The sequence below is a fragment of the Ornithorhynchus anatinus genome, chromosome 19, assembly GCF_004115215.2.
Source record: "Ornithorhynchus anatinus isolate Pmale09 chromosome 19, mOrnAna1.pri.v4, whole genome shotgun sequence".
In the NCBI taxonomy this organism is placed as follows: domain Eukaryota; kingdom Metazoa; phylum Chordata; class Mammalia; order Monotremata; family Ornithorhynchidae; genus Ornithorhynchus; species Ornithorhynchus anatinus.
This window is the reverse complement of record NC_041746.1, coordinates 12,359,907-12,387,055: the sequence shown is the minus strand read 5'-3', so window position 1 is coordinate 12,387,055 and position 27,149 is coordinate 12,359,907. Positions and strand designations below refer to the sequence as shown.

Genomic DNA, 27,149 nt, shown 5'->3' with positions numbered 1-27,149 from the left:
TGTTTGGGGCCTTGAGGCTTCAGAATGACTTTTATTGCCCCAAATGACCATAAGATGCTTGGGGTCTTTTTTGAGGGACTTTCTTCAGGTTTAGGGTCCTCCCAATAGCAAAGGAAAGGGCTTTGGTTTAGATTTCTGCTGAGGTCTTTTTTTGCCCCAAGCTTGATCCAGTTTATCACTATGACCTACCCATAATCTGGGTGCCTGGAAGTCAGTCCAGAGTGAGGGGTAGGCCCAGGAAAGCAGTTGGGGAGCCCTCCAGTTGCCCATGTGGCCCAGACAATCACCTGTCTGACTTCTACCCTCAGGAAGGTGGTCAAGGGGACACTTGAGTCCTAGGGGTCCAGAATGGTCACACATGCTGCCCCAACTCAGGAGAATCCCAGATACCAATTAAAACAAGTTTCACCCTAGTAGAAAGGCCCAGGTGGGATAACCTTTCCCAGAAATATAACTGCTTCTAGATTAGGGCCGCTGGCAGCTTTGGGCAGAATTGGAGGATTTCCTGGAAGATTCCCCCCATGCCAGGACTCCATATTTATAACAAACTTGCAGCCTTTTTTGTCATTTTTTAAATTTTGTTTTCACTACCTTATTATGAGGCTATTTTATTTTATATTAATGGGCAGTCTGCTGTTTAAGATATGTTGTTTTATTCTTTATTAAAAACTGTTACTGATTCTCACATTGGTTTTTTTTATTAAGGAGTAAAATATTGGCCCCCTCTGTAGAGGACCTCCACCCACCAATCTGATACAGTCATTTGGCCAGGGAGATGGATGTGTGTAAAGGATGTAAAAATGTACAGACAGTGCCGGGGATAGTCTTATGGCTAAGTGGCAGTCCAAGGCAAGAGATGAAATTGGGGGTTGCTGAGAGGCAGAGCCGGCTGGGAAGTCAAGCTGAGAGAGCAGGCAGCCGTGAGCAGCCTCCACTTCATTGGGAAGGGCTCCTGGCCCAGTTGGAGGTAGCATGGATTGGGAATGGCAGGAACCTTAGAAACCTGGGCCTGGAAGGGACCTTAGAGGACCTGTGGACTCATCCTTAACTCCCAAGTTGAGAATGACCAAGTCATTCGAGGCGATGAATATCTGTTGTGTCACTTCCTTCCTTTGATGCTAGCATAGTGCTTGGCCCCGAATGAGTGCCAAGTAATTGTGGAGGATGAGCAGGGTCATTCAGACAGTGAACAAGCCCATCAATTAAGTGAAACATTTCTGCTAGGAATTAGCCAGTTAGTTGATGACTTTGATTGAGCCTCCAGCAGAGAAAGCCCTGCAGAAGGCAGAAGAGCAACTGCAGGTGGAGGTGAGGAAAACGATCTCAACTTCTGGCTACTGTTAGGAGTCTAGGAAGGGACCCAGGGGGATTGTGGCATCTCCTTTCCTGGAGATCAATGAAGGACAGATAGCGAGATACTCAGGGCGGGTTTCATTCATTCGATCGTTGATGCTGTCCTGAATGGAGGCAGGGGGAAGGACTCGATGATCTCAGGAAGTCCCCTTCGGTTCAAGCAGAGTCTCTGTTGTTTCAACTACACAGTCTCCTGTCGCCACCACATTTGCTTTTTGCTCACATCTCTGCTCTCTTCAGGTGTTTACGGTTCCCTGGTTCCTCTCTTCCATTCAGTGCATCTTAGATTAGTTTTCCCCAGATAGTGGGGTGGATTTGCCTGCATTTTTTTCTCTGAATCTTCTTTTTTCTTCCACACCATTAACTCTAGTTTCCTTTGGTCTGTTTGACTTTGATCTCCAAACCTGCTGATGTGTTGCCAGTTGCCAGTTAGGGACGCCCACATTTCATTGCTGCATCATTTCCTTCCTCATTTAGACCAGAGCAGATCCAACACCCCTTCAGTGCCCCAGTGGAATACATAGCCATTTATCACTTGTCCAACTTTCTATTTCATTTTGTTGTAGCAGCAGCAGCAGCAGCATTTATCTAGCATCCACTGTGTGTAATGCACTGTACTAAAGTGCTTGGGATGTTCCAAGCAAAGTGAATTATGCCCTTCCCATAAGAAGTTTGTGCTCTAATAGGGGAGATAGATATATTTGTATTTGTTGAGGGCTTACTAGGTGCAGAACACTGTTCTAAGCACTTGGGAGAGTATAGTACAACTGAGTTGGTAATAACTGTTCCTCGTTACTAGTCCGAGACTTCATGGCTTTATGAACTTAAATCGTGTTCCCTCTCAGTGTTCACCTTTCTGGGCTAAGTAATCCTGCTCGTTTAACATGAAAGCTTTTTCATTCCCTTGGTTGTCTTGACTGCTCTTTTTTAAAAAATTTTTGCCACTTTGTGATTCCTTGTCTTCCTCATTAACACTTTAACTTCTTCCAGGGCAGGGCATACAACACATGCTTTGTCTGCAGTGTCCCCGGGAAAGCACAGTCTTTCCCCAACCCAGTCAGTGTTCTCCAAGCTAGGGGCCTGGGTGTCTTTTGGAGGCTCTCCATTCCCACTCCATGGCCTTGCCAATCTCCTCTGTGCACCTCACTGAGATGGAAGAGTTGAGTCAGTAAGGATAGATGAGAACAGACAAGGTAAAGAATGAACTGAAGGTCCACGGTCCCAAATTCTACTGTGCAAATTGTCTGATAAGCAACATGTGGGACAGGGACTGTCTGGATCTGATTGTCTTGCATCCAGCACATGGAACCCAATAAGCACTTAAATGTGCCATAGTAAGTAAGAAGACTATAGTCTAAGCAAGTCAGATGAAAATGCATAAGACTTCCTATTTCATCAGTCTGGATGTGATCCTCAGTAGAGTAGTGTGGAGTAGTAATTGAATGGGCCTGTCTAGACCTCTTTCAATTCAGAACTTTAATCAGCCAACTGCATATTAGCTATTCCAAGGCGGTGGCACAGGTTGACGGGGAGGAGGCTGGAAGGGGTGGCGAGAGGGGGAGTCGGGGGGTTTCTAAGTTTCTTCTACCTTGAGCTCCTGGAGAGTTGGAGACAGGATTTTTCAGGCCAGTGCTAGGTATTTTGGACCCTTATCAACCTACATGGGAGGAATTTATTTTCTTTCCTACTAACTTTCAATCACTCCTGGTCTAGGAGGAATAAGAGGTGCACTGCTCCTGTATTTGGAGTCATCTGAACTATACATAGAGGCCCATAGGCTATCAGAGTTTCAGAACACTAAAATAATTTTTCCATCTTTTGATAATTAGTTTAACTTCCCCACGTATTACCTATTGGCTAAGAAGCAAAAACAGAACTATGTTAGGCTACGCAGTGCCCTCTCTCGCAAGATTCATTTACTCCCCTTGCTCTGTCTCTGCCATCTCCTCCTTTCTAATGCACTGTCAGACTTTTAAAGCCCCACTCTAGCTGCTGTTTTGGAAACCATTACTGGTACACCGGCTCTGGCCTGAACCAAGAGTAGATCAAGTTCACGGCTAAACTGACTAATCTCTTGTCAGCTGAAGGATATGGGCTTGGCTCTTCTTCAGCACATTTGCCATGTGCAGAGGTCCTGGGATTAAAGCCCCAGGGTCATCAGTGGTCATCGGTGGTCTCTCAGTCTACATCTTTTCATGGAGAATGTCTTGATTTTTCAGAGATAAAACAGCACAGCAGCTTATTCAGGAGGTGGGAGACTGGACCAGATGATCGCTTCCCTGCCAGCTTTAGGATTATGAAAAGTGTCATTCCCAAGTGCTTTCCCCTTTTTCTCTCTCTACGCCCTTAAAAACAACAGATCCAAGACCCTGTGGAACACTGTCCAGTTGTGGTCTGCGTTGGACAGAGTGAGCTTGAGCCATTAGTTTAATGTGATCAGCTGCCATGTTTTATCAAGTAGAAGTGGAATTTCATAATTATTTTGAAAGGGAAATTGGACTCAAAGCCCATTTCTGTTGGATGATGAATCACACATACAGTGCAGCAGCTGTGTTCTTTTTCTTTAGCCTGTTCTGCTCACAGGATGGTGAGGATTGAAATAATCTGGTTTTCATTCATTCAATCATTTATGGAGCACTTACTCTGTGCAGAGCACTGTACTAAGCACTGGGGTTGTATAATTCAGCCACAGATAGAGACAATCCCTGCCCAACAACAGGCTCAGAGTCTAAAAGGGAGAGACAGCAAACAAAATATGTAGTCAGTGGTTTTATTTCTAAACGAAAATCCTGTTTGGCAGGGAATTTGTCTACCTACGTTTTTGTATTTTGCTTTCCCCTGCACTTAGTACAGTGCTCTGCACACAGTAAGTCCTAATTACCATTAATTTGTTCATTAACAGCACAAACGGATAATTCAGGCCCTAGAGTGAATGTTTCTTATGGATGGATGACCCCTTTGGGCCAGGTGCAGGAGCAAGCCACCCAGATAACTGCTCAACCTTCCCCTTTCCTGGTGGTGATCCCCGTTCCTGGTGGTGAAATAGGTAATGAATTCCAGCAGATTTGGCTTATTAAAATCCTGAAGACACCTCCCCCCAGTAATGTTTGTGTACATCTTTTTGTATGCCATTCTTCCTCAATTTCAGTGGTTTCCTCCCCTGCTGTACCTGCTTAAGGGCAGAGTCATGTCTACCACACCTAATGTATACTTCCAAGTATTTAGTAAAGTGCTCTCCCTAGAGTAGGTGCTCAGTAAATACTATTTATTGATTGATTGGTTTAGAGACTGTAGGATACCTCATCAGGAGTTTGGAAGGAAGGAAAACTGTCGGTCCCAGCGACAGTCACCAGCCTAGCCAGAGCTTGTGATGAGCTAGAGGAGAACTCCTTGCTTTGAGTATCTCCCAAGAGGGAGAGAGCGAGCACAGGAACCTCGTGTATTTCTTTGCTGGATTTAAACCAGCGAGGTGGTTTCATAGGCGACAGGTTCTGGTTAACATCCCCACTGTACATTGACTCATATTGTCTGTGCTAGAAACTAGATGTAGCAGGACTCTAGGACAGATTTTCTGTGTTAATTACTTGCCGCTTCAATAACATTAGTAGTGACTTTCTCTCTATTTGGACTTTTACAGGGACTCTACATGAAGATATGGGTGGAGCCTTGGAATCCAACAGAGAGAAGAAAAAATTACTTGGAAAGTGAAAAAGAAAATTATCCCAGTCCTGAGAGGTAAAAATTTATTGATTCATATCAGATCAGCATGTTATGATATGGTCACGCCTACTCATACAGCTGACTTTCTTATAGCCAAAAGAGGGGGTTTTTTTTCCTTGTTAAAAATACATTTTTTTCAGCAGGAAGAAACATTTTAAAAACAAACATTTTCATATTAAGTGGGAATTTAAAAACAATGGCTTTTTTTCAATTCTGAGAATAGGGCTGGTCAGCAATGGATCTTTTAGTGCTGTAGAACTCATTTTCAGGCTGTCTCCCCCCCACCCCACAATTTTGTTCTTGACAGAAAGTAGAGAAAATCATAATCTTGCCTCATAACCTAAATCCAGGCAGAAAAAAAAGCGGTAGACTGAATTATGACCATCATACCTGTTTGGTAGACTGAGTCAGATTTCAGTACACTTAAAAGTTTTGGATTAGTTTACACTTGTATTTTAATCAAGAAAAACAATAAAACGGCTCCTGAAATGAGATCTAGCTTGTGGTTACAAAAAGTAAGTGGGGGTGTGTATGTGTATATTACACACACACACACTTCCCCCTCCCCCACCAAGAGTACATTTGAGAGGGGCTAAATAGACATAAGTAAATTAAAATGAAAATGCTTTTCTTCAGGAAAACCACAGCCTTTCCAATTTTTAAATTAGAAGCAGGATCTATGGGGGTTATTCCCTGCCCCCTTTCTGTCTGCACCTCTTCCTCCCTGACTTGTTAAAGTCTGGCTTAGGAAGAGAAGTAGATTTTAGTATGGAGAATTAACTTTCCTGAGGGTGGTGAGCGGAGCGGCCATGAGAATTTTAAACACTGAAGGAAACTTAATTTCACAGTTTCTAGTTTGCTTGCAGTAGCTGTTGTTCTCTTCTGAACCTGCAATAAAACAACCCCAAAGGACCCAACACTTTGCCGCTACTGAGAAGTGAGGCTTTTTTTTTTTTAATCTTGTCAACTTTCATCCTTCCACATAAAACAAATAGCTTTAAGGTTCATTTGTGAAAAGGTGTCTTTTGGTGTTATCTGCTGCAAATCTGAAAAGTTGTCCAGGGCACTACAATAATTTTAAAACGTCCTTGGAGGAAAATAGAATGCACATTTAATAAAACAGATCCACAAGTGACCAGCCCTTTACAAAAATCAGTTACAGTCACAGCAGCCTTTACATTCATTCTTATCATACATAACAACATGCAGATACACAACAGGGACAGGAAAAATTCAGATCGACTAAGTAAACAAAATGGCATCAGAAAAACTAAAATCTATTGTACAAAATAAACACAGCTTTATAATAACTTTAAAGAAAGTGAACGCACTTTAATACAACAGCGGTTTAATGTATAACTGTTTCATTACCCAATCATAAAATAGAAGTTACTGTAAAATGCAGACTCCTTATATGTAAAGAATTGGTGCATCACAGTTATGTGTTCAACAGTTTTACACAATAAAAATAAAGCCATTCAAAATATATGTATGCATACTTTGCAACTAGAATACAAGTTTTTAAATTTTGCTCTAAATTTTTAAAAAAATATTAAATGTAAAAACCCACAAATATGCAATTTTGCAAAAATTCCACATTGTATCTTCCATTTGACTGTGTCACCTAGCCCCAATAGTACATCACCCTTAGCTTAGTCTCAGGGCCCAGCTTCTAATTGTTGGGGGTGAGTGCATAACAGCCAAAGCAGAATCCATAACTAGTCCAAAAAAAAACAAAAAACCCCCCAAAAAACCACAACTCCCCCCTCCAGCCTCTTTGTGATCTAGAAATCCCCAATTTAGGTGGTTTTGGTCCCAAATATTTTATTTTTCCTATGTAAACCCAACCAAAATATTGGGCTTTTCCTTATTTTATGATAGTCCAAGTGATAGCCATGCATGGTAATAAAAAACTGCTGTGTGAACCCAAATTTTTGAATATTTGCATAATGGTAATTCCACAGTCAAAGTAATTAACAACAAAATGGTAACGACAACTGATTTTCCTATTTAGAGTGCAAATAAAAACATCATAAATTCAGCAAAAAACTTTCCTACTACTGAAAAGCACTTACCTCAACTTTGCCTAAATTTTACATAAGTTTTCAGTGGAGAGATTGTCCAAAAAGTCAGAAGGAAAATCCACAATGAGTAGGTAGAATTAATATTCATGACAAGCAGAATTAAGTAATAATGGCATTTGTAAAGGTAAGCAATTACTAGAGCAATGTACCATATACATCTACATTTGGTGATTCAAGGTTTCAATTCAGTAAAACAGTTTGTGAACGATTTTAATATAGTTAACTCTCGATGACCCAAGGCTGATTTTCCAGCTTGTGGCTTTTTCTCCACAGCTCCCTACTTTTTGGCCATTCACTGTTGGATCGTGGTGGGCAGGGGTGGTTATAGCAAGGGAGATGAAACTTAAAGCAATCCATTGCATTCCTTGTTAGCAGCTCTGGCAAAGTATTTGGTGGGAAAAAAGATTGAACTTTTGGGTTCAAATACGATTTTTAGGTTTCCTTGAGGATTTCAACGATCCACGCTCTCTAAATCCCCACCTACTAGATCAGCAGATAGTGGAGAGCTGGCTGTGTGGTAAAGACAGGATTATGGAACTTTTATCCTATCACAGGACAGAGAGAACACAAATGTACTTTTTAAAATTAAAACATATTTTACACTATCTAGATTTCCAATACTAACAGAAATTGCTTATTTACTCCTCCAACTCTATCATTACTTTTCTGCAAGTGCTTCCAGACTCCACTGGCTTCTAGCTTCTTTCACAACTCTTGTGCATCCAAAGCACCTTCCAAGTGAGGGTCGCAGTATCCTCGAGAGGCTAGCTCACCTTTATATTTACTGAATTGATTTTTGACTGGTTTGACTTTCCTCAGAGCAGTAGCCTTTGACATCGTGGACTGTAATTCTAGCACTAAGCACAGGGAACCTCTGCTGGCAAAGTAGGTACTGGGAGGAATCTGTTTTACAAGGTAAATGAGAAACTCCAATCTTACTAAACTAGCAGCATATTCACTTTATTCACCTCTTTTACATTGCATAGGCTTTCCCAAGACCATGTATTTCCTCACTTTGGCTGTCATATGAGTTTTTATTCTGAGTCCTCAAAGTAGAAGTCTGTCGCTCACCCAGCTGCCTGCATAAAAACACATCCTCTCCACCTTCTGCTGTGGGCAGGAGAACGCTCTCCACTGAACAACAATGGTGCTTCCAAACAAGAAGACTTTGCAAAAATAGGAGTCCAGGTAGGGGATATCATCAAAAAGGGGAGATTGGTTATCTGTCTTTATATTGCTCATGCCACCGTCTAATTAACCAGCAGAGCTGTTTGCATGTTTTACTCCCTGGAAACAACACACTGTACTTGGGAAGCAATAGATTCCAGGATGGAGTTTGTTGGATGTGCAGTCCAGTTAACAGTACACATTTCCCTTTGTGGCCATCCTTTCCATTTCATGCAGAAGTCACCTGTTAGGACCTAGGAATCGATCAAAATCGTCCCAGCTACCCCACTGAGGAGGACCCAGAGGGAGCCCCTCACATTGCACCTTGCTCCACATGAAAGGATTAAGTCTGCTTTTGTAGGACCATGTTTGGAATAGCTGACCCTGAGACAAACGGGCAATTTCTGTGGTACTTTAATATAGTTGGCTGGCTGTCATGAACAGGATCACCTCACTCTGTCCTCTGTTCACTCCCCATCCTAAAGCCAAGAAATGTCTTTCTTACACTGGTGTGGGGTATGAGTCCAAGACATAAAGCTGGATTTAAAATACATCTTGCATTGAACTAAACACAGCAACACTGTCTTCTGCATTTCACCAGTAGTGGTATTATAACAGTCAATGAGGTATTTCAGGTAATGCAATATCCTACTAAAATTCATACTGTTACCTTAAAGGATGACCATGTGGGGGCAATTTTTGGTGTTCCTTATTTAGCTTTTCCCCACAAAATCAGGAGAAGATAAACATATCTTTCCAGTTTTTGGTTTATCTTAGATGGAAAACACACACACTTTAGTTTAGAGGCTGTTCATCAAATTGGTATTTGTGTGACGGAGAATAGGAAAGTCTGAAACGTTAACAGCACAAATTTCTTGATGGTAATTTTACAATCCTAAACAAACAAAAAAAGAAACTCAGCCAGAGTGCATTGTTCTGTACTGATTCCGGGTTGTTTTTATCTCAAAGTAAGTCACACAAAGCACAATGCCTCTACCTTCCGAAAAAAGTATGTTAAAAAAAAAAGCCTTCTGGGAATAAGAACCAGGTATCTCTTCTTCAAAAGTGTTTAGACAAAAAGATGTTGGAAAGCTTTTTTGGTGCCAGCCTTCCTCTTGGTTAGCTTTCCTCTAAGACTGGCAGCTAGTTTTGGGCTTCGTGATAGAATAAGTGGTGCAGCGTACACAGGTAGCCAGCCAGGCCTCTGTGCTTGTACCTTGCCACAGAACACGGAACAGCTTCCTAACATTTTAGGCCAGTCCCTCACTCGCTCTACCTTCTAATAAGCAACTATTTCCCCCCTACACAGATGTTTGGCATTTAATTTGTTTCAACCATTCCCAAATGTATTTAATACAAGCTCATCAAAATGAAAAAAAAAAAGGCCTCTGAGCTAAAGAACTGTCATAGCAGGGAGGGGTGTTGTAGCTGGGGTATCACAGTACCAAACAGCTTCAGCACTGTAATAAACCTTCTGCCAGCTACAGCCTCTCGAGAAGCCCAGTTACTGCAGATTAAACTTAAATTGAGTTCAAGCTCTGAACTTTTCCATCACTGTACTTGCATCCCTAAAAGTGCAATTTGCAAAAGACAATTATCCAACTATGAAAAGCATTCTAAACAATGAGCAATCAAGTGACTAGACATTTTTCTACCCCCTCAGATAAGGGAAAGCACTAGCACATGTAAACATGATGTTGGATGATAAACCACGAAGATTCAGACTGAGCTAGTCAGTGTAGGATTGAACACATTCTAGTGCTATAGTGCCTTGATGAGTACTGTTTTTTGTCCCATCTTCCCCCCCCCCCTCCTCCCAGAGAAAGTCTGACACTGAAGCTCACTTGAGTCTTTAGGAATGGTGTTTTGTTCTAGCATCTGATGATGGGGAAGCAGTGCTGAAGAAATATGGTCAGCTGTTCCCAGCACTGTCAGTGGCACCACTACTTGAGTTTGAGGAAATGAGGGATTTCTAGAACACTGCTGTTGTACAGGCTACTACTGAATCTAGGAGAACTTTCTGAGGTTTAACGACAATGTCAAGAATAACCACCGGCAACAGAGATGACCTCAGAGAGTCGTCCAGAATGATGTTTACAATGTCCTCTTCCGCAAATGCTGAATTTGCTTAGATGTATATGGTGGAATATACCTTTTTAAAACATGGAAAGTTCTTAAAATACATTAGCAGGTCATTATATTACTGATCCTCACTTTTAGTAGTTTTAAAATCTCAGGGAGAGATAAAAAATCAATCTGTCCATCAGTTTCCTTTACCTTTTGTATATTCTCACTTGCACATGTAATATAATGCACACTTGCCAAAAACCTGGATCCTCATGTGTCCTCAGGTCCCATTCAACTTCTAAAATAGGTAATGATAAAAATACTGAAGGATGTTGTACCACATATAGCCTGACAAAAATGCAAAGGACTGTATGAAAATTAGCCACACATTGTTGAGGGACATCTCCCTGGAAATGGCTTGCTTCTGGCCCTCCAGGGGAGGAAAAGCGCCTAGAAGAAAAACATAGAAATGAATGTGTTATAACCTCTCTGCAGTGCTAGTTAGGTTGCCCTGGAATTTAGGCTAGTGGCAGCAACAGCGAAAGAAGGATTGTGAAATTATGGACTAATGAAGGCTGTCTTTTTTTCTCAGGAAACTTTAGTAAAGAGTCCTGCTATTTTCAGGCCATTTCATCTAATCCTTTTTTCTTTTTAATGTGGTATCCATTTGTGTAGGCTCATCTATCCATTTTAAATGTAACCCAAAATGAAAATGCTTTTACTTTAAACATGTGATAACAATCTGGCACTCTGTTCAGGTTTGGCATAGGAATATGGCAAATTCAACTTCTGGGTTGAATTCCTGGGATATCCACTAGACTTGTTGACCATACCCCCACCTGCATGCCATTTCTGGCCTCCCATGACCACTGGGGCTGTTTATTTCCATGACTGCTGCAAATGATCATGTCATAGATTAGCAAGAGCAGGGACAATGTCTTTAACTTGTATTGTGTGCTTCCCAAGCCCCTAATACAATGCTGTGCACACAGTGGACACTCAATATGTGCTGCTGTTACTGAGTCGGTAGCAAAAAAGGATATGGAATCTGGAAGTTTTGTCTTTCCCAAAAGAGAGTGTAACTTAGGGTGGAATCTCCATTTCTTCATCCTTTCCACATATTAAAAGTCAGGGTGGCCTACCACCTAGACTCCTGCAAGTCAAACGAATTGGGAGTAGTGGGTTGGGGCGGGGAGGTGGTCTTCACCAGAGATTTTGGGGCCAGCAGGTACTGTCCGGCCTTGAAGTCCAGCTTGCTAGAGACTACCAACTGCTACCCGGAGGCTCCACCATCCCTTCACCTAAGAACTGTGATGACATCTACAAGGTGCAGACCCTGTCTAATTCTTACCTGAATTCTTTTCCAGAGCTTAGTACAGTGCTCTGTAGCCAGTAAGCACTTAATAAGGAGCTGGATGAGGGAGTGAAGATGCCACGGAGCCAGTATTACTTCTAGTGAAGGTCAGCCTTGCACAAGCCCCCTTAGTAGAATGTGTTATATTAAATACATACTAGTGTATTTTTAACTATGAAAAATTGAGGTCATGACAACCTAACCCCCCCAATTCCAGCTGTCTCGATCATTCAGAAAAAACAATCTGATAATTAATGGTATAATGTAGTGTTTTCTAAGAATACAATTACAGTGTTATGGGAGGTTTTGCTAAAGGTGGATTTTGGTTTGGTTCTTGATTCTGCCTAATGTGATATGCTCATCAATAAAACTAGGGAGAGACTGTCTAGAATCCACTGTTAGTTGACGGGAATCAAATGACTGAAGGGTAGCAACTTAGTCATAAGAACAGTATTATTTACTAATTTTGTTAATGACTTGGCAAAATTAAGAATATGTTCTAATCTGTGGATGACTTAATTTGATGCAATTACTAACACTTCAGAGGACAAGAACCTAAATGCAAACTAACCTCTGCAGATTACAGAAATGGTCTATAATAATTTACAGACCCATGCCAAGTTACTTTTGACTTCACTATTGCTCACATTTTGAAAATGTACCATATACAACTAGATATGTAGTAGAACCCTGTTTCACAATTCCCAGCATTATCTGCATCTCCCTGTCCTTTTTGGTAGATGTGGTGAGCTGTTGTCTACTTGGACTGACTTCTCCCAGTTTTACGCTCAGACATTTAACATAAGGTAGGCTGGTTTCACTAGGGGGTTATGGAAGAACCTGTGAGTTTTTAATCTGCTTAGAAGAGCATAACTCTGAGAAAAAAAAAGTTACCTGTTTCATAGAAATGTGATAAGAGTTTCTCCTTTTCAATGAACCGTTGATAGAGCCAATTAGCAAGGGCTTCACTCTCCAAAGGGATATCTTTAACAGGAAAAACCCTAATAGAGGAAAAGGAAAAAACATATTCAATCATCAAAATTAATTTTTTAGAAAAATTCTCACTCAAGAGGTCACAAACTCTTTAAGAAGAACCCAGCAAACCTACCTCTAAGTAAGTAGTCACAACTAAATAGGTAGTTGTTAGGTTGGGCCCCAAGTTAAGGTAAACTCATACTTTAGGATCTGACTCCCATTGTCTGATGCCACGCAGGTGATATTTTAAAGTAAATGAAAAAATTGCAGAACTCACACCTGACTTTCTGACAGTCAACAAAATTAGCATATGGTATAAGCACATATTCATTATCTGAGTACTTATTGTATTAAGTGCTTGGGAGGGTACAATAGAGTTGGCAGGCATGAACACTGACCTTGGAGTTGATTTTTTTTTTTTTTAAATGATGCATCATACCAATTGAAGCATCTGGAATCACATCTAGAAGTAAAACACTTTCTAGATTAATTTTCCTTGATTCCAAGGAAATTTCACACTGGGGAAATTCAATCCCATTAGAACTATTCTTGGTTTTGAGCCACAGTCTACACACTTCCATAACAAACTGCACCAGCTGCTGCTGTCTACTATGATCTCATCTATTAGATTGCTTAACTTCATTTCATCACAGAGTAAGCAGCCCAACTTGCTCCACTTTTCAGTCTAAAGCTAGGCAGCCTGATTTATGTTTGGTCTTAACCTTAAAAGCAAAGCCCCCCCCAAAAGAATTTAAGGAGAGCGAGAAAGAGAAATGCCAAGAGGGAAATATTTTATGTAGCCACCAATCTTTGTGTATTGGAAGTTGTTTCCTGTCCCATCTAACTAAATACAGTAATTTACTTATGTCTGGAAAATTGAGAAAAAATCTGGGTTTTCCAAAGGGGGGGCAAGTCCTGAAAGTAAATTATAAGGGAGATGAGGCCCAGTGAGGATATGCGAAAAGGGAAATTAGTCATTTACATGGAGTCATGAAACACTCCCACTTCTGTTATCACTTGGAAGGTAAGCTTTCTCTGGAAACAAAACAAATTAGAATTTTGTGTGGTGGACATTATTTGCCAAAATAAACAAAGGCAAGGAACCTAAGGATGAAATACAGACCATAAACAAACTACACACTAAGGCTGATTCAGTACTGAGGCTGGTGAATATATAAAGTTCTTAAAAACAGGAACAAAGTCTTCACCATCTTCTACAAACCTTCAACAGCATTAAATCCCATACAAAGAGACTGCAAAGTTTGAGACTCTTAACGTCATACCAAGGAGATCAAATGCTCTTTACTGAACTATCAAATGTTTTTTAGGGAACCAAAATAAAGAAGCCAGTACTGACTATGAAGTCTAATACAGTGTTGCTGGTAGTTGCTATTTACTTTTTCTTGAAAGCCCACTCTGTACAATGAAAAACATACATATGACACAGTCCTCATCCTCTTCGAGGACCCCACCCTCAGCCCCATAACACTTACATACATATCTGTAATGTGTTTTATTGTCTGTCTCCTCTCTAGACTAAGCTCTTTTGTGGGCAGGGAACTCAGCTCCCAAACCTGTTATACTGTACTCTCCCAAGCACTTAGTACAGGGCTCTGCTCACAGTAAGCGTTCAATAAATACGACTGATTGATGGGGTGACTGACTGATCATATTTCAGGGTCTTGCTCAGTACCCCTTCTCCCCCCACAAAAAAATGATAATAATCAGAAGCTGATATGGAAAAGTGAACCCAAATGTAACAACCTGCTCACAGTGGTAGAGCAGATCATCTCTGTAATTTTGACTGTGCTAAACTGGCATGTCCCTGAGGGCAGGGAGAGTTTTGCACAGCATCTAATAATGTGTAAAACAGACATTTTTGCATTTATTTTCTTATTAGTATACCTCCTCCCACTAAAACATCCCTGGCTCCACTCATGCAAAACATTACAAAGCGTATCTGAAGGCAAATGCTAAAACTAGGAATGAGAAACCAAACTTAATTGACGCCTATTTATCTGACTTCACTGACCCTGAAGTGTACTCAAAGCTATTTGACAAAGGTTAAAGAGCTAAAGCAAGTTTTCTATTTACATCATCTTTTGGCATTTTTATATTCAGACCACAAATCTGGGCTTTTCCCTTCTTTAAGGAATCCTTACCCCCAGAACGTTAATGGTATTGACCATAGCTACTCCTGAAAGGAAATCAATACAACATATTTAAAACTTTCAGAGAGATGAAGTACCGAAACAAACAAAAAAATCCTGAAGAGCAATGGCTTAAGAAAAGTTAACAGACAAGTTGCCCTCCCAAAGCTGGAGAGCCCAGACTGGAGTTGAAACCGAGTGAATTGGATAACTTTTTGAATTCTGCCCTCCCTTCAATTAGGATAATCCAAAATTCAGAATCCATTATGCTCCCAGAACTAAAAATGTAACCTGGAATTCAAACAGAACTGTGAGAGACATAAAATCTACCTTTACTTTTAATAAGCAGGAGGGTAGGCCTTTTCCATTTAAGTGGCCACTTGGTTTCAATTTTCAATTTCCCCATTTGATAGGAAAGGATTGAATTCTACCCCAGCAGGAGCAGAAGCAATATCCTGGATTATACACAGTTTAATATCCCCTCCACTCAATTACGGGGAAAAACTAGTGGACAGCAAAGGTGACGACTGATGCCAAGTGACAAATCATAAAGGAAGAGGGAGGGGAATTCCCCAGGAGATGCACAGGCACAAATAGAGGATGCAGCATTCCACAGGAAATAATTCAAATGAATTATTCTTACTCTTTAAAATGTCACTTTAGGTGATCTGTTACACCTTATTTTCTGGTTAATCATTTATTGGTTTTCAAGTTTAAGTAGTGTTTTGTTCTTTTAAAGAAGGTAATTGTTAAGCACTTACTATGTGCCAGGCACCCTTCTAAGAGCTGGGGGAGATACAAGGTAAATCATGTGGGACACAGTCCCTGTCCCACATGGGGTTCACAGGTAAGATTAATACAGCAGGGTCTTATGTATTTGTATATGTACAAGCCTACCAAGAACGACTTGTTACATGAAGAAGAAAGGAATGCTGACATTTCTTCATATCTTAGATTTCTGTATGTTAGTATGGTTTGTCATGGCTTCCTCAGATCTAAAACCAACATCTGTACTGATATCTGGGTATCCTCTCTATTTTAATAAGTAACATTCAAAGGGCATAGCCATTAAGAATTATCTAATAATTAATGACATATTAAGAATTAAAGTGACAGAGGAACGGCGGACCCAGGTCAAAGGCTAGTTGGGGCCAAAGTAAGGTGGACTAGGAGCACGTATCCAGGGTAGTTGAAAACAGTGCAAATCCAAGGGTTCAATGAGAGCTGCATAGGTAGGAGAAAAAGTAAGAGGCCAAGGACTAGGGAACCAGACTGGGAACATTCACAGTCAGGTGGCCTCTGAAGTTAGCACAGGAACAGAAGAAATGCCACTACGATATCAGATCGTGTTCTAGCCAAGAATTCGTGTTCTTGAATTGGGTCTCCAACAGTGGGACTCTACTGCCAATAGAGTTCTTGGAGGAACAGTGCGGTCTTGCCCTCTTTTGATGTCCTACCACGTGGTCGATGAATTTAAGATTCCTACCTTTTTTCTTTTTATACCCGACTTTTCATCCAGTGCTCCATGAGACCATGGGACCCAAAATAGAAAAATGTGGGGCCAAAGGACCAGGTCAGATGGGAAAGGAGAAGCAGCTAGGTAGGGGACCTAGGGCAGGGAAGAGCAGGTGGAGTTGCAAATGGGGAATATAAAAGAGTTGGGACTACACACTGAGCAAGAAGGAGGTACCGAAGTAGGAGACTGGTAGGGGACAGGATGGGCCAGGGAGCAGGGGACTCAGTGGCAGAATGTTGGGGTAGGAGAAAGTTAGTGTCAATTTGCTGAACATTTTTGTACAAAGGTTTAATTTGGAATTTTAAAAGCAAATTGGGTGGCTGGGGAAGCAGAGTGGCAGAGAGGCAAAGAAGCAACAAGACAGAACAACAAGGAGCCTCCCTTCTTCCTGCCTTTCCTCAGCCTCAGTCTTGTGGCCTCTTGTTTGATGCAGTTTAGCTCCTCTCTCCCCTGGGTCCTCAGCTTCCCACTTACTACCTAACCCGTCCACTCTTCTAGCCATGTTTTTTCGCCACCTATAAATTGTGGCATATGGGGAAGAAGTACAAAAGTTGAAATATTGTGAGGATTAACCAAATGCACGGAAATTATTGGTAACAACTTGGCATAATCCTCAACTCCTATCTCTCAACCCCCATGACACTGGTTTGCAAGTCTCCCCACTCCTCAAAGAACTTCAAAAGGTGTCCATTCCTTCTGTACGAAGCAGAATCTCTTGACGGTTGGCTTTAAGGCACTCAATCTGCTCTTTTCTCCATACACATCCTCATTCCTCTTTCACTATACCACAGCTCAAACGCTTTGCTCTTCTCAAGCCAACAAACTACCTCAATCTTGTCACTTTTGCTGCCAATCTCTTGCTCAGACATAGTCTCTGTCCCACATGGGGCTCACAGTCTAAGCAAGAGAGAGAATAGGAGAACTGAGGCACAGAGAAATTAAGTGACTTGCCTAAGGTTACAGAGAGTGCATTTGGCAGAGCTGGAATTAGAACCCAGGTCCTCTGACTCCCAGACCAGTGCTCTGTTAATCTCTCATTTCCCCACCCAATTTCCCTCCTTACCACCACTTCTTATCTAAACACTTAGGTACTCTGCGCTCCCACCCCACCCCTAGCACTTATGTGCATATCTTTAAACTCTGTTGCTTCTCCCCTCCCTGTAATTTATTTTAGTGTCTGTCACCTCCCCCGATTAGACTGTAAACCCGTCAAACGGCAGGGACTGTCTCTATCTGTTGCCGACTTGTTCATCCCAAGCGCTTAGTACAGTGCTCTGCACATAGTAAGCGCTCAATAAATACTATTGAATGAACTAAATTATAAACTCCTTGGAGGGATCCAGTCAAGTTACTGTCTCCCTCTTTTTTTTTTATTCCCATCAGAAAACTCTAAGCAAGTGGCATTTCCACATGTTAAAATCGTACAATGTACTCCTTGCACACCAATCATTCTTCGGTTGGGCCTCCTGCACAAAATGGTTGCTGACCCCTGCCCTATTTCATGTTCTTCCCTTTTCACACACTGTCATTCTAACCAATCTTCACAAGAATCTCTTCTGCTTCTGACCCTTGCTAAAGCCCTTAATTTCCAACTGGAATGTCTCCCCACATTCGCTTTGCCAAATTAAGTTGTTCCTCCCTTAATAGCCCTTCTGAAGAGGCTCCCTCCAAAACACCTTTCCTAACTCTGTTTCCACATTCACACCACCTCTACAACCACTTAAGTGGGCTTATTAACATAGGTGATATTTTTTCACTTGTGCTTAATATTTCAATAATAAAATAATTATATAATTGTACTTGCTAAGTGCCTACCATGTGCTAAGCACTGTAGATACAAGGTAATCAGGTTAGACAATCCCTGCCCCACATGGGGCTCACATTTTAATCCCCATTTTACAGATGAGGTAACAGGCCCAGAGAAGTAAAGTGACTTGGCCAGATCACACAGTAGACACATGGTGGAGCTGGGATTAGAACCCAGGTCCTTCTGACTCCCAGGACAGGGCTCTGACATTTTTACACTTTCCTAACTTTTTTGTCTTCGCGATTACAAGTTTCTTGAAGGCTCGGACGCATGCCTTTTACTTTTTCAGTAAATTCCCTAAGAGCTGAGTATATTTCTCAGCATACAGAATTTCTCAATAAATTCTATATTTGACAATGAAGATGATGTTAATTTTAGCTGGAGCATCTGTACTGATGATCATCAAACACCCCACCTCATGCTGGTTTTTGTAGTTTTTAAGCAACGTATTTTATCGATTATTTAAAAGAATATGTTTTTACAGTTTTATATTCTCCTGAAAAAGAGCTTTAAATTGCATTTCTATTAGATTAATATTTAAGTCTTACCTGTAATGTACATGTGTGACTGTTGGTCTTCTGTAGCCAAGAATCCAGGTTTGAATGTCTATTGGCTCAGCTTTGGGATAAGCTATGGTTGTATCTATTACCCACTGGAGGCCTTTTGTTTTGCTCTCTAAAATACAAAAAACCAAAAGGAATATTAAATGACCTCATTAGGTACATCATTAACTAAGCCCAAAGATCAAGACTTCTTGGACAATATTTACTATTAACCAGTATCCTTCATTTATGAAAGCTCAACAGATTTAACTGATGTTTCCCTATTAAGCTGAATAAATACACGTCTGACCATTCAATCTGTGAAGGCATGGCCACAATTTAGCTGAGGACATTTTCTTCAGTTACCATAATTTATTGACTACTTATGTATATGTAGCACTCTGTACTAGGTGCTGTGAGGAGCTACTAGTAAGTCATTTAAACCTTACCTAAATGTCTAGTTATTTGAGGCCAATTCAGTTTTCTCTTAAATGCTGGATAACCAAACAAAATACTATAGTTATACTTAGTTCATACTTATCTCTAATCAAACCCAAGTTTGGTTTTTTTTTTCCTCTGTTCTACTACCTTTGGCCCCAGTAAACATAGAAGACTTGGCCAGTAAATTAACACAGTATGCTATATGTACATGAAACAAGAAAAAGGATCCCAGGAAATCTGAGGGAAAGATTTTTAGTAGGAATTTTGAGAGATCAGGGAAAAAAACCTCATATTTGAATGAAATATTGATGCTGGAGGACAATTTGATTCTCAAAAAAATCCTATTTTTTAAAAAATGGCATTTGTTACATGCTTACTATGTGCCAGGCACTGACCTAAATGCTGGGGTAGAAAGCAGATAATCAAGTTGGTCACGGTCCCTGTCCCTTTATCTGTGAAAAATTGCACGGCTTAGTGAATAGAGCATGGGCCTGGGAATCAAAAGGACCTGGGTTCTAATCCTGGCTCCGCCACTTGCTCCTTGTGTGACCTTGGGCAAGTCAGTTTATATCAAACATCCCAGTTACCTCATCTATAAAATGGGGTTTAAGAATGTGAGCCCATGTGGCACAGGAACTGTGTCCAACCTGATAATTTCTATCTACCCCTAGAACAGTGCTTGGCACATAGTAAGGGCTTAACAAGCACCATTATTATTATTTTTCTTAATAACAATAATAATAACCCCCATTTTACAGATGAGGAAATTCAGGCACAGTGAAGTTAAGTGACTTGCTCGAGGCCACACAGCAGACAAGTGGTGGAGTCAGGATTAGAACCCAGGTCCTCTGACTCCCAGGCCCATGCTCTTTTCACTAGGCCACATTGCTTCCCACTGAAAAGCAAACCTAAATCAGAAAACTAAAAATTAACCCTTTTGTCATCATTATGAACGAGGTGCAAAGCACTGAATTGAGTACTTAGAAGCAAACAAAAGAAGTAGAAGATATGATTCTTGCCCTTTAGGAGCTTTTAAATTAATATCATTACAAACCATACTCTCAATAAAACCATAAATCATATTTGAGGTGGTTACTCTGTGCAGAGCACTTTACTAAGCCCTTGGGAGAGTAGAATATAACAGAGTTGATAGACCATTCCCTCCTCACAATAAGCTTACTAAATTTAAAATATTGAAAAACTCCCAGAGAGTATGAAGTTGAAGGTATAAACTAAAGCAAACGATGGAATGCATGAAAAAGATATTTAAGCTGAGACAAATATTTGGCATGTAATTTTTCTTGTGGTCACCTGAAGAAAGAGAACTAAATTCTTCAAGTAAAGTAGGCCAGGAGGATCCTTAGATATTCCCATCTCCCGTCCCACTTCCCATCCTAACCTATCTCCTATATCTGATATTACATCACAAGTTGGCCAAGGAAGGTCAAAAAAAATCAGCAATCCCCTATTGTATTGCAAATCCCACTTGGAAGACCTTCCTCTGCAGTTTTGAGTTGGCTGACATTGCCCCAGCCTATCTCTGGCAGTCAAGCTATTCTGAACCTTCATTTTCTATTTAAAAGACTCTTCCAATTTGTCTTTTTAATAGAAGATGATGAAGATGAAAGACCAAGGGAGCCTAGTTGCCAAGTAGATTGTAGGAAACAGCAAACAGAAACACAAACTCTTAAATGCAGCCTCAAGGGGCTATTTTCTTCCCTTCTGAGGTTTAGTCCTGGCTGCTCCATACAACACACTTTCTGGCAGCCAAGCACTGTGAGTTTTCATTTTCTACAGTAGTCCTCAGGGGAAATGCCACTTTTCCAGTTTGTGCTACTGAGAAAGAGTTTTCCCACTCTTCCTAGAAATGTGTCTTCATTCAATGGAATGCAGACAACTCATTAACAAAATGGATTAAAAACACAAACTAAACTCCAAGTTACCTGAAATCTTTCCAAGTGCCCAGAAGAAAACACTAAATGCCCATCAATATGCAAAGAATTTCTAGAAAAAAAAATTATTTTAGGCTGATTTCTTTCTAAAAGTCAAATAAAGGGTGTCAAAGTTAGATACTAATTAAATTTTTACAGATATATCTGTAATATAAAGTGATGTCAGGATTCAAAGTACAGGAGTCCAAATCAGTGAACACCTAATCCTACTAAGTTTTCAGCCAAAGGTAAGTGTTAAATGGGATACTTTGAAAAACTAAGTTACACAGTCATAGTTCCCCAAACCATAATTATAATAATAATGTTGGTATTTGTTAAGCGCTTACTATGTGCCCAGCACTGTTCTAAGCGCTGGGGTAGACACAGGGGAATCAGGTTGTCCCACGTGGGGCTCACAGTCTTAATCCCCATTTTACAGATGAGGTAACTGAGGCACAGAGAAGTTAAGTGACTTGCCCACCGTCACACAGCTGACAAGTGGCAGAGCTGGGATTCGAACTCATGAGCCCTGACTCCAAAGCCCGTGCTCTTTCCAATGAACCATGCAACTTGCAAGCTAATAACTGGAAATGTTTAAACAGGAGCTAAAATGTTTTGGTTTGTACATAAAGCCTAGCACATATGAAATCTACCAGATATGTCAGCAGCTCAAAGACTAACTGTAGAAGAGTTTCTCTTAATGTAATGAGACACTTTTACATTTTTCAGAAGCACTGAAATAGCAGGGAAGGTTGATTATTGTCCAGGGTTGATGAAAAGAGCATGTGAGTGGGCTTCACAGTAACTAAACAGGGAAACTGGAGCATTTAATCTGAATGTCAGCATACTATAGAGGTTATATCCCTGGGGTGGTCAAAACATGGTTATAATCCAGGTATGACTGTATTATCAAACATCTGCCTCACGGATCAAAGCCACCCATATTTCTAGGAAAGTATGCAAAATGAAATGAAGAACTAGACTAGTCTGAATTATATATATATAATATAATATATATATACACACACACTATATATATGTATACACACACACACACACACACACACACACATCTCAAGACTAGTTCATTCGTACTAATTCATTCTAATATGATTCTATTCCAGAAATGTTAATGGGCTGGATTCCTGCTTAAGTGAATCTGGGGCCTGGAATTATGGTTCTGAATCACCTAATAGAGTCTATGATTACAAGCATCTTTAAGTCATACTTGATCTTGCAGCTCTTATAACTCTTTCGATGGCTACTCATCACACTTGGAAAACTGGCAAATAGGAAGTGGTCTATCTTAATTACAAATGAATAGAACGATACGTTAAGCCTCTCAAAAGCAAACTGTGACTTCATAGTGATAGCACAAGAAGTAATTGCAAGAAAGGAACCAAAATTCTAACCATTGAGCATCCACTGGGTGCAGCGCACTTCCTTTCCTCCTTCACATCCCCTTTCCAATAATCCAGTTTTCCCTTTTAAGTCTCTGGCCCTCTGTCCTTCAATAAACTCAAAGAGGAGTGATCAAAACGTTAAAAAAATAGTGTCCGTGAAGAAAGGCTAAAAGCAAGCCTGCTAGACATTCTCAGGGTGACATACACTCCCATGGATTCAATCAACAGCATAGTGTTTGAAACAAAGGACAACTCTAGATATCCTAGGTTGGGGGTTTTTTTGAGGAGAGAAGTCTTAGAGGGAATTCAGCTTCAGTCCTCAAGTACATGAAATACTCTGTGGTGTTGATCAAGTAGCATATGGCAAGTTTTCCTTAATGTGGGTTTTGCCACATGCTAGGAGAACTGATTATATTGCATTCTCTAAATCTTCTATAGTAGTAGTCGTATAGTGAGTGGTCAAAGAAGACACCTAATAAATGTTTATTGATGAGAATGAAAATGTTGGTTTATGAACACAGTCCAACCTAGAAGGGGGTGGATTTGATGGCTTCTCACACAACCCCTTCCAGTTTTATGATAAAATCCTGCTTCTTTTCACTATTCGATTCTTACGTACAATCAAGCAGGTTATATCCCTCTTCATTTACTCCTAACAATATGTGCCTCACTATAGTACGAATGCTCATTCCATTATTGCTGCCTATTGAGTAGGTTTATGAGCGTACACGCCAGATAACTCCATCAATAAAATCAAATTACATTACTTTAAACTACATATGCTAACTACAGGAAAGGTGACAGCTGTCATCCACAAAAATTATTTTGGAAATCTGAGCTATATTTATGCGTAAATACAAAGCACTAACATTTAAATTAATTTCATTTATGTTCTGCCAACAACTGAAATTGCTTACCTAATTTTCAGTTTCTTAAAACAATTTTCAAATTAGAGACGAAAGCTGCCATAGGGGAAAAAGCATGAGCCTGGAAGTCAGTGGGTGTGGGTTCTTATCCACCCCTGCAACCTCGAGCAAATCACTTAACTTCACTATGCCTTAGTTTCCTCAACTGTAAAATGGAGACTCAATACCTGTTTTCCCTCTTAGAATGTGAGCCACATGAAGGACAGGAACTTTGTCCATCCTAATTAACTTGTACCTACCCCAGCGCTTAGAACAGTGTTTGACACAAGGTAGGTGCTTAACAAATACCATTAAAAAAATTAAAAATAGTATCTGTCTCTAAATGATGCCATTATAATTCTCTAGCTTTACCATTATCCATTATAATTCTCTAGCTTTACCACTATCTCGGATTTGGGGAATCTGAACGAATGGTGGAAATTTCCACTAAGAACAGCCTGACCCCAGATCTATTTTGAGGTCTGAGAGCTGAAGCTATAATTTCTAAGGACTCTGACTTCTGGCGATAGACTGTCACTCCACTCCTATGCCACTTCATCAAAAAGGACAAAAGCAAACAGCATAAACGCAATCAAGCTAGAGCTCATCGAGGGATTTTGAAGTTTGATGATGGAATCACCTTCCAGTCCTTGAGAAACTTCTTTCCAACTCAAGAGGAATGGGAAATCATTACAAAACCTTGTAGCAGTCACCTAAGGGCAGCTATATGCAATTGACTCTGCTCCAAAGGCAAATACACAAGGCACCATGTAAATGATTATGAAACATTGTGAAGAAGGCCAAGGATGAGATTTTGGGAAACCCTACACGCAACCAGAGACTCTCATTGATACAAACTGTTGGTAAAATTTGCTACGTAGGCAACACACTGCCCAGTGGTGGCCAACGTGTTTTGGGAGGATGGTTATTACAGTGTTTGGCATATAGTTAGTGCTTCCATACCACCATTGTTATTATCATTATTATTACTACCTATAAATCAATAATGGTGCCTTGCTTAGTAAATAACTGAGATTGGAGCAATTCTTTCATTTGGAAAAAATCATTGATTACTCCTCGCCATTTATTCACACCAGATTTCTAAAACAGTTATTCCAAATAAGAATATTAATACTTCTTCAATTAATTGATTTAACTTCAAATTTTCCCTTTTTCCTCTTTTTTCCCATTTCAGCAAAATATTTTCTGTATTCCCTTCCCGTGTTTTTATGTGGGTGGAGTGTCATATCCCTTTGTATTTGGCTCCATTTTCAAAAGCTTGGAAAATGATGGTTAATACAGGACCTCCAACTGCTACATCTGTGCCTTATGAGAAAGGCCAGCTGAGTGTTACCAGATGATATGACAGTGCTTAGTAGCTAAAGTATTAGAACAAGAATAAAAAAACTTACATTTTCACAAAACAGTTACACTGAGGCTTAACTTTAGGACCAGGACCATTACCACCATCAAAACTATTTACTGAATGCTTACTGTGTGCAAGGCATTGTATTAAGCGCTTGAATGAACAACTAGAGCTAATAAACTTGATTCCTGCTTTCAAGAAGCTTAAATTCTAGTGGGGGAAAGATACACTAAAATAAATTGTAGGTAGGGGGCACGATAGAGTATAATGAGATGTACAAAAGTGTGTTGTGGAGGGGCAAGGAGGGAGACTTACCCGAATGCTTGAGTGATGTGGCAGTAGGAGGGAAACAAGTTGGAGAGATGACAGACTAATCAGGGAAGGCCTCCTGGAGAAGATGTAATTTTCAGAAGGGCCTTGACAATAGGGAGTGTAATAGTCTGCTGGCTGAAAAGAGGGAGGGATGGCATAAGCAAGAGGTCGGTGTAGAGGAAGATGAGAAAAAGGTACAGTGAATAGGTTGGCCTGAAAAGAGCCAAGTGTGCAAGATGGTAGGGAGGAAAGTAATGGAGAGGAGCAAAGATAAATGAGGCGAGAGAGATGAGTGAGTGTCCTAAAGCCAGTGTTCAGGAGTGTCTGGTCTGCTTGATGTGGAGAGGAACGGGCAACCACTGGAGGATTTTGAGGAGTGGAGAGATGTGTGCAAAACACTTTGAGAAAAATGGACTGCTCAGCAATGTGGAGTATGGACTGGAGTGGGGAGGGTGTGGAGAAGGGAGAGGCTGGAGGCACATAAGGAGGTTGGTGCAGTAGTTCAATCAGATGACAGGTGATTGGACTGGCATGGTTGAAGTCTGGATGGAGAGTAAGGAGCAAGTTCTGGAGATGTAATGGAAAATGCCGGATATTTTACATCCAGCACTTATCAAATCATATGTTCCTATTTTTTGTGTTTTCTACCCTCCCTCAGGGACAGGGACCATGTTGTCTTTTATAATTCTCCTCAGAACAGGGCTTTGCACAAACTGGATGCTGATGATTTAAAATGAACATTTCCATCTCCTGAGCAGTGATTTCTTCTATAAAACCTCTTTAATTCAAGCCCAGGAAAAAAAAAAGATATATATAAACTACCATACCTGGCACCCTAGCATCTCCAGCTGCAGGGGTTCCGTTTTCCTGTTGAGCAGTGAGCGCATTCAGAATCATTTGTGTTGCTCCAAGCCTTGGCAGAGTGACATGTGTAAGGAATGGCAAATTGTTTTTCTTGGCAAATGCCTGACTTGTTTCCCTCCTCTTTCTGAGAAAGCCACCTTCTGGAAACAGTACAATCCACTTTCGATCTCGGCTCCTGTAATATTTTTCCAGGTGATTCTTGAGAATAAGAAGCTGTTGATCACGGTGAGATTTTCCCTGGAGTGAGTTGTAAAAAAAAACATATATGCAAGCAGATAACAATGCATGTTGGTCTCTCAAACCCCTTCAAGCAATATCACTTTTATATATCAAATTATACTTTCCAAGCGCTTAGTACAGTGTTCTGCACACAGTAAGTGCTCAGTAAATATGCCAATGAATGAATGACTATATGCTTCCCCCAGGAAAACCTGCAAAGCATATCCAGTTTATTAAATTGAAGGATTCCCAAAATAAAATCAAATATGTATTTCAGACCATCTCAATTATAAACAAATACTTGACCAGACTTCTTGAAATATACAGCTTTTAACCAAAAATTGATTCTAGTGTGTAAACATGACCATTGAAGTAATTACATTTACATAAACTTTCAAATTCATTTTTATGGTTTCAGTACTCATCAGATTAAAGATTTTCCCCCAAATTGCAACAGAATGCCCATGACTAAGGGGTGGGGGGGGGCAGCGGGGAAGTACACATAAGCAAGAGATCAACAGCAAGAGAAATGAGCTTCATCCACGTGATTGGCGATTACCGTTCTAATCCACTATGGAGAGAAACTCCTCTATACTATTCTTCAAATGGCATAAACACTTCCAAAGTGATGTAGTGTGTACATATGTGACAAAATATTAAGTACACAGAGAATATATTTGAAAAATAAATTGCTTACTATGTATTGTTTAACTCTAGTTGGAAACGCAGTCAATTTAAAAAATTTAACTGCTATTCACTTATTAATATTGATGACATTTACATATTTAAGATGCTAATACAATTATTTTAACATTAATCCTCTGTTTTTAAGCCTTTAATTGATCAATCAATGGTATTTATTGAGCACTTACTGTGCATAGTGCACTGTTCTAAGTACTTGGAAAAGTATAATACAATAGAGTTGGCAGACATGATCCTTGCTCACAAGGAGTTTAAAGTCTATTTGACACTG

The 27,149-nt window shown here is 40.3% G+C and overlaps 1 protein-coding gene across 1 annotated transcript in view; it reads right to left on the bottom strand.

Annotated features, from left to right (window-relative positions):
- Positions 1-5,079: 5,079 nt before the first annotated feature.
- Positions 5,080-27,149, bottom strand: part of LPGAT1 (lysophosphatidylglycerol acyltransferase 1) — a 54,709-nt gene continuing 32,639 nt past the window's right edge. The window contains exons 5-8 of the mRNA XM_001510086.4: positions 25,921-26,194; positions 18,742-18,868; positions 12,640-12,746; positions 5,080-10,841 (exon numbers count right to left, since the gene is read on the bottom strand). Of these exons, the coding sequence (XP_001510136.1) occupies positions 10,690-10,841; positions 12,640-12,746; positions 18,742-18,868; positions 25,921-26,194 (660 nt within the window). The 3' untranslated portion in view covers positions 5,080-10,689. The remainder of the gene's footprint in view (positions 10,842-12,639; positions 12,747-18,741; positions 18,869-25,920; positions 26,195-27,149) is intronic.